This window comes from Mercurialis annua, linkage group LG5 (assembly GCF_937616625.2).
Source record: "Mercurialis annua linkage group LG5, ddMerAnnu1.2, whole genome shotgun sequence".
Lineage (NCBI taxonomy): Eukaryota > Viridiplantae > Streptophyta > Magnoliopsida > Malpighiales > Euphorbiaceae > Mercurialis > Mercurialis annua.
This window is the reverse complement of record NC_065574.1, coordinates 52,446,109-52,454,738: the sequence shown is the minus strand read 5'-3', so window position 1 is coordinate 52,454,738 and position 8,630 is coordinate 52,446,109. Positions and strand designations below refer to the sequence as shown.

The window sequence follows — 8,630 nt, the reverse complement described above, 5'->3', positions numbered from 1 at the left end:
GTTATCAGTCTTCCTATGATAGTTCCTCACAATTTCATGAGCTAACAAAATATTATCAGCAATGCTCCTATTTGGAACAAAAGCTGACTGGACAGGGCTTATAAGCTTATTCATAACCCTTCTAATTCTATTAGTCAGAACTTTAGAGATACCTTTGTATAAAACATTGCAGCAGGATATGGGCCTGTAGTCTCCAATAGCTTCAGGGTTCTTTACTTTGGGAATAAGAGCAATGGCTGTTGCATTGGCTTGACCCAGCATTTTACCAGTTCTGAAGAAGTCCCCAGTAGCTTTTATCACCTCCTGACCAACTATACTCCAGCACTTCTTGAAAAAGTTACTATTAAACCCATCTGGGCCAGGAGCCTTATCTCCATTTATAGAGAAAATGGCATTTTTGATCTCTTCTGCACTATAAGTATCCTCCAGCATTTCCCTCTCCTCATGGCTAAGGATATTAGATATTCATATTTTTGTTTGTTAAAAGATGAAATGAAAGAGAAATTATAATTTTTTTATTACACCATGCTTAAAAAAATTCAATTCTACATAATTTATTTTTTTTCTTTTTTTTCTTATTATGGCTATGATTAAAACCGTTAAATAAAAGTATTCAAATTTTTAATAACAGGTTAAATTATTAATCTTTTTTAAATTTTAAATTTAAATTTCTAATTTTCAACACTGTAATATAATAGACCGGTTATAAATAAAGCTCATGAACCGATTAATCGGTCCTGACCCACACCCTTAATGCAAGTAATATACGGTGCCGTTTTTGTGATGGTAGTTTGGATAGTAAATACGGGATTTTGATGTGGGCGTGTAGAGTACGTGTGAGAGTGTCTGATTATGTGGGGACACGAGTTTTGTGTGTAATGTAGAAGGTGGCCATTTCATAGTCACATATACTAGTGGATAACGTGGACCCTTTTTCTTTTAATATCTACCTAAAATGACAAATTTATCCAAATTATTGTTTTTCTCTATTTTTTGTCCTTTTTGAAAAATAATTAGTCATAGATTTGATAGTTCTTGAGATCAAATAGCAAGTGGCAATCCTATTTAATAATTTGATTCATTTGGTTTGTTAATTTACTTAGATTTGGAAAATTAGTTATAATTAATTGAAATTAACTACAAATTGATCTATAAATAATATTAAAAAATAATTTATAGAGCTAATTAAAAAGGTATGTCCATGATCCTTCACTATTTCAATTCAATTATAGAGTTCATTATAAATGTTCAAGAAAAACAAAAATCCCAAAATGTTCAAGCAAAAAAATCCACCTAGATGTTTAATTCAATTTTTGTGAATCATATGAAAAAGAATGATAATAAAATCATCGAGCTTACAAATTTTACCGAAAAAAATTGATTTTACAGATAATTTAAAATATACATATGTAAAACTCCTTTTGTTAGAGCATCTCCATTGCATGTTGTATTTTTTTATGCTATTTTTTAGCACAAAATAAAATAAAATGTTATATATGCAAAATGCTAAACTAAATGCTAAATTTATAATTTTATAAGTGATTATATTATTTTTGGAAAATCTGTAAAGAATTTTGATATAATAAAATTTGGCATATTTCTAACAAATTTGGCACAAAATTAGCATATGTTAAATTTAGCACATGAAATAGAAGTGCAATAGAGATGTTTTTTTTATACTAAATGCTAAATTTTAACGTGAAAGTATTTTTGGCATTAGAGTGGAGATGCTCTTAGGATATTCAATTTCACATAAGATCAATGATCTCTTTGCTGAACTGCAACAACGCCCCGTAAAATAATTAAATTTGTAAATTGTATTTATAAATATCAGACATATATTATTGTGCTATCTTTGGAAAAAAAATCACTTGTAGAGGAAGCTCAACCTATTGATCTACTTTGTAATCATATTTTTGAAAATGTGAAATATATATAAAAAGAAGCTAATTATTTCCTATGATTTGACATCATTCCATTGAACAGACATCAAAAGCCAACGCACAAAGGCATAATACTAGTATATCATTGCATCTCCCTCCGTCCCATTCTAATTGAACATTATTTCCTTTTTAGGTGTTCCATTCTAATTGACACTTTCTATTTATAAAGTACTTTTCACACTAATTTTCTCTTTATATCCTCTTCAATTAATGCATTTATAAAGCATATTTTTGAAAAGTTGTGATGCATTTAATGTAATATAAGGATATAAAAGTAATGTTACTAAAATTTCTTAAATAATGTGCAATTGAAATTTTCTCAATTAGAATGGGACAGAGGGAGTATTTACTTACTTATGTCCCAAAGCTTCTTAGCTATGATTTTAGAGATTCACATTTTTAACAGCATTCGATTTTAAAAATGTAAAAAATTCACAAATTAGTTGGTAAAAACTAAAAATTGAATTTATAAGTTAAGGGGTAAATTAGTAATATTCAAGTGTAGCATCGTATAAAGGCAAGTTACTGTAACCGGGAAGTCAGTTATTAAAAGCAGAAACAAAAAGGGTAAAGCAGACGTTAACGTTATGGTCAAAATTGTCCGTTACCGACAAAAAAACAGTTATACAGTAAACAAAAAGACAAAACAAAGCCCATTTTCGTCATTTCCCTCACTCTCTCTCCATCTCTTCATCTTCTTCACTGAGCAATTCGCATCAAATCAAAGAAGAAAAAAAGCAAAGAATTCATAAATTCAAAATAAAATTCCAAAACTACCCACATTACAACCACCATAGATATTCTTTTTCTTCCTCATCAATGCCCTTATTTAATATCTTCCATTTGCCTTCTTATAACGGCTACTTCTTCAGACCCATTTAACCCATTTTTTATCTCTCTAGTTCGTGTCCGGGTTTTGATTTTCTCTTAGGAAATGGATTTTACGTCGTTCTTGACGTCTTTAGGGACGTCGTTTTTGATCTTTGTCATCTTAATGTTGCTGTTTACGTGGCTGTCGAGGAGACCGGGGAACGCCGTTGTTTATTATCCGAATCGGATCTTGAAAGGTTTGGATCCGTGGGAAGGCGGCGGGTCGAGTAGTCGGAACCCGTTTACTTGGATCCGGGAAGCGTTTTCTTCTAGTGAACAGGATGTTATTAACATGTCTGGTGTTGACACTGCTGTTTACTTCGTGTTCTTGACCACTGGTTTGTTAATTCTCTATCTATTTTTTTTGGTTTTTTGGTTCTGGATTTCTTATATATTTCTGGTCTTTAAGTAATTTGCTGTGTTGATTTTGGATCGAATTTTTAGTGTTGTTTTTGTTTGTGTTGTTTGCTGTGAGTGTTTAGCTTACTTTTGGGCCAGGTAGAAGTGTTCCGTTTCGGAGACGTGTCGGACACTCGCCGTTTCGGAGACGTGTCGGACACTCGCCGTTTCGGAGACGTGTCGGACACTCGCCGTTTCGGAGTCGTGTCGGACACTCGCCGTTTCGGAGTCGTGTCGGACACTCGCCGTTTCGGAGTCGTGTCGGACACTCGCCGTTTCGGAGTCGTGTCGGACACTCGCCGTTTCGGAGTCGTGTCGGACACTCGCCGTTTCGGAGTCGTGTCGGACACTCGCCGTTTCGGAGTCGTGTCGGACACTCGCCGTTTCGGAGTCGTGTCGGACACTCGCCGTTTCGGAGTCGTGTCGGACACTCGCCGTTTCGGAGACGTGTCGGACACTCGCCGTTTCGGAGACGTGTCGGACACTCGCCGTTTCGGAGACGTGTCGGACACTCGCAGTTTCGGAGACGTGTCGGACACTCGCAGTTTCAGATATAAAACTTCATTATTTTGCCGTATCCGTTTCCAAGTGTCTTGTTTTCTCATGTCCGTGTCCGTGCTGCCTAGTTTTTGGGAGACACTTTATTGAATTAAAATTAGCAGTTTCGGAAATGTGTCGGAAATTTGGTGTTTCTCAGATATAAAACTTCATTTTTAACATCGGAAATCTTGAAATAATATTATTTCGCCGTGTCTGTATCGAAGTGTCATGTTTTCTTATTTTTGTGTTCCTGCTACATAGCTTTTGGATTGTTTCCAGTTTTATGACAGATATTATGTGGTTATCTTTCACAGTTTCATGAATTTAACAAATAAGTGAAAAAAAATTGTTACTTTTTTGTAATCGTGAGGGAAAAGGTTGGGTAATTGAATTGATTGTCAAAGTGAAATTTATTATGTGCACAACAAGTTTAAAAATGGAAAAGATAAGAAATTTTTATAATGTTTTTATTTAGTAATTTTTATAATTTTTTTAAGTTATTTTTTCATTCATGTTTTACCAAATTATGATCGGGATGAAGTGAAACAATTCATTTTGTAAAAACTAAAAACATTAAAATGTGGCTTTAATGAATTGTAATGCTTTTTATTTTTATTTCTTCTTAATTTCTTAATCTTGGCTTCAGTATATGAACTTCATGAAGTACTTCTTAATATTGTTTTTTTCTTATAACCATGACAGTGTTGTCAATATTCATGTTATCCGGCATTGTTCTGCTACCAGTTCTTCTCCCTGTTGCTGCTACTGAGATAAATACGATTATCACCAACTCTACAAGTGAGAATAGTTTTAATGATCTTGACAAATTAGCCATGGGACATGTTATGGTAAGCTCTTAAACCGTTCCCTGTGCTGGAAATAACTTGCTTTGTATGGTAACACGCCACCTGTTTCTGTTCTTACCTGCAGGAGAAGAGTCCGAGGCTGTGGGCTTTCCTGCTTTGTGCCTACTGGATTTCCATCGTTACCTATTTTATGTTGTGGAAGGCATACAAACATGTTTTAGAGCTGAGAGCTACTGCTCTTATGTCTCCCGAAGTTAAACCCGAGCAGTTTGCTGTTATTGTTAGGGATATACCTGCTGTTTCCGAGGGACAATCTAGAAAGGAACAGGTCGATTCATATTTTAAGTCTATCTACCCAGAGGCTTTCTACAGATCCATGGTCGCCACAGACAATAAACAGGTATTGCATTGCAATAATATTTCATTGTCATTCTTTTTTGCCTAATCACCCTTTAAGTGTTGCAGTTTTTACAATTTTAATGACATCGGAAAACTGTTAAAGTTTACGACGATCGTTGTGTTTTACTAATTATTACTGATACATTATTCGCACTATAATAGCCATGGTGAATGTCTATTAGGTTAACAAAATTTATGAAGAGTTGGAAGGATACAAGAAAAAACTTGCACGTGCAGAAGCAATATATGCGCAATCTAAAGAAACAGGCAAACCGGAAGGAATAAAACCAACTACCAAAACTGGCTTCCTTGGTCTTTGTGGTGCAAAAGTAGATAGCATTGAATACTTTAATGAGTTGATTAAGGAACTTAATTCTAAGTTGGAAGCCGAACAAAAGGTCACGCTACGGGAGAAGCAGCAACCCTCTGCTTTGGTCTTTTTCACCAACAGGGTGACAGCAGCATCCGCAGCTCAGAGTCTTCATGCTCAAATGGTTGACACATGGACAGTCATTGATGCTCCTGAGGCTCGTCAAGTAGTCTGGTCGAACCTTAAAATCATGTTTTTCCAAAGACAAATACGACAGTATGTTGTGTATTTCATTGTGGCTCTGACCATATTATTTTACATGATACCAATTGGATTAATTTCTGCATTGACAACATTGTCCAATCTGAAGAAAGTTGTCCCATTTCTTAAGCCATTAGTGGATATGCCTGTGCTCAAGACAGTCTTGGAAGCTTACCTCCCTCAGCTTGCACTTATCGTCTTTCTTGCTTTGCTGCCCAAGTTGCTTAAGTTTTTCTCCAAGATGGAGGGAATTCCTTCGGAGAGTCATTTGGTGAGAGCCACCTCTGGAAAATATTTCTATTTTACAATTTTCAATGTTTTCTTAGGAGTTACACTTGGTGGCACCTTATTTGATTCGTTAAAGACTATCGAGGACGATCCTAATTCCACTGTTCCCATGCTAGCAAATAGCCTCCCAGGCAGCGCAACTTTCTTCCTGACCTTTGTGGCTTTGAAGTAAGATCGCTAGTACCGTTTCATTTTATTATTCGCTTGTTTTAAAAGTGAAAATATGAAATATAGTTTATAGCTGGGTTATAAGCTAGCATTGTTCTCAGGTTCTTCGTCGGTTTTGGTATGGAGCTGTCACGTGTAGTCCCGTTGATCATATTTCATGTGAAGAGGAAGTACCTTTGCAAAACTGAACATGAATTGAAAGAAGCTTGGAAACCAGGAGATTTGAGCTATGCAACTCGAGTTCCCGGTGATTTGCTAATCGTCACACTCGTCCTCAGCTACTCCATCATAGCTCCCCTTATTATCCCATTTGGGATAGTGTACTTTGGCCTCGGATGGCTTGTTCTCCGAAATCAGGTAAATGCCCCTTTAGTATGGGAGTGGCTACATTGAGTTGCCAACTTGTTATCAAATTTAATTTATTGTTGATTTTTTGATTTAACAGGCACTTAAAGTATTTGTCCCATCCTTCGAGAGCTACGGAAGGATGTGGCCCCACATTCATACGCGAATCCTTGCTGCTCTACTACTGTTCCAAGTCACCATGGTTGGTTACTTTGGAGTGAAGAAATTTGTATATACTCCATTTCTGATTCCACTGCCTGTTGCCACTTGTATCTTCTTGTATGTCTGTAGGAAGAAATTTTACAGATCTTTCAGCAACCCGGCTCTTGAAGTCGCTAGCGGCGAACTCAAGGAAATTCCGAACATGGAACAAATCTTCAGATCCTTCATCCCACCAAGCTTAAACTCTGAAAAAGTTGACGATGACCAGTTTGAAGATGCATTATCACAAGTTTCAAGAATGGGATCATTTGCTTGATGTACAAATATTTCTGCATATTGTAGCAAAACATATGTTATTTCCACTTGTTCATCATTTTTAAAGCTAGATTGGTATTGTTCATTAGTTGTTTGTAACATAGCTAGTTTTCTTGCTTCTATGTCTTCATTCATGTATTTTTAAAGTAGTTAAAATGAATACTTAAAAATTTATTGAAGTTACCAAACTGAAAATCCTCAAAGATCAAAACTAAATAGACCTAACTAAATTTAATTCGCTTTAATTTCTGATTTTATTTCAGTTTTCTTGCTTCTATGTCTACATTCATGTATCAGTTCGATAATATTTTTTGGTTTATCCCACAACTAGAATGAACTTGTATTTAAGATAGCCAGCAAAAGTTCAGGCAAGTTCATGTTTACATTGTTTCTTAACTTTGGGGTTGCTGGAATTCTATTACAGCCTACTAATTCTAGTCATATTCAACCTTAAACTCCCATATTTTAATATTTGTGTTCAACTTAAACTCTTTTACAGATTCAAATATCTATATTTTTATTATCTCATTTTATTTAAATTAAACTTTTATTGATTTTATTTTTTAATATTAATGATACTCTTAATAAAAACTAATACCGTAATTTTGCCTGCCCCCCGTTTCCCACATATAAGATAGTTTCTAATTTTTCGCCACGTGCTACGCACGTGAGCGTTATTAATATGAGTCATTATATATTTTAAATATAATTAAAAAAATTAAAAGAAATAGTTAATTGTTAATAAATTGTTACTGTCAAATGATTGATTAATAGTATAAATATTTATTAGCACTTTAAAAATAATTACATATAAAAAATGTGCCCATGAATTGTAATTTGACCCGTTAATATATACTTATTAATATTCTATTTGCTTTAACTTTTAGAATATATTAATAAATATAAATTGAAAAATATTATTTATATAATAAATTATAAATATATAGTAATAAATTAGTAATGTAACCCATTATTTGATTGTAAAAAGTTAAATCGAATAAATTTATAAATTAAAAAATTAATTAACTTTAGTAAGTAAAGCAAAAATTTGAGTTTCCCCTTTTATTGTGACCCATTATTTAATTGTAGAAAGCTAAATTAAATGAATTTATAAATTAAACAAATCATTTAACTTTAGCAAATAAGATAAAAAAAATTTCATTTTCTTGGAAGTTCCTCCTTCTTCCTATTTTCTTTCTTCAAGATATTTCGAAAAATTTCTAATAAATTTCTTTAATGGAAATCCCTATTGAGTATTAAATTTATATAATAATTGTGCCGAGTATTTTAGTTAACTTAAAGTTAACTTTATCGTACCCACAGAGAAAACTCTAAAGATAATCAGTTAAGAGACTCGATTCGAATAGTCGAAAAGATAATTTTGTTTGTTGTATATATTAAAAGACATATATTAACTATTGTAAGTTAAGTAAACTAATGTTGTAATTCAAATGATGTTTTAACAATAATGGGAAAAGTAGGGATTATCCGTCTTCGTTATGCTGTTTACTTGATTCGGATTATGGATTATATTGTTCTGATGAGGTTCGAACTAATCTAAAGCACCTAAAATTTTCTTTCGAGCAATTACACAAAAGCATTAAACTAACTAATACTAGGTTAATTATTCACTCTCGCACAATGATTAACCTATGTATAAATCAATTTAATGGTTGTTACGCAAATTCAAAGAACCCGCACTTGTTAATTCACTCTCGCACAATCAACTCCCGCGTTCTTAATTATATTGTTCTATTCCAATTTTACTCTATCGAGCTAAAACTAAAACATATGGCATATACTAAGTGATCAGTTTAGGATAAG

The 8,630-nt window shown here is 33.6% G+C and overlaps 1 protein-coding gene across 1 annotated transcript; it reads left to right on the top strand.

Moving 5' to 3' along the window:
* The first annotated feature begins 2,668 nt into the window (after positions 1-2,668).
* On the top strand, positions 2,669-6,894 carry LOC126682250 (CSC1-like protein ERD4). Its single transcript, XM_050377854.2, has 6 exons — positions 2,669-3,151; positions 4,455-4,600; positions 4,683-4,958; positions 5,140-5,984; positions 6,086-6,341; positions 6,430-6,894. Exons 1-6 carry the CDS (start codon positions 2,878-2,880, stop codon positions 6,805-6,807), a joined length of 2,175 nt encoding a protein of 724 aa, XP_050233811.1. The 5' UTR covers positions 2,669-2,877; the 3' UTR covers positions 6,808-6,894.
* The last annotated feature ends 1,736 nt before the right edge of the window (positions 6,895-8,630 follow it).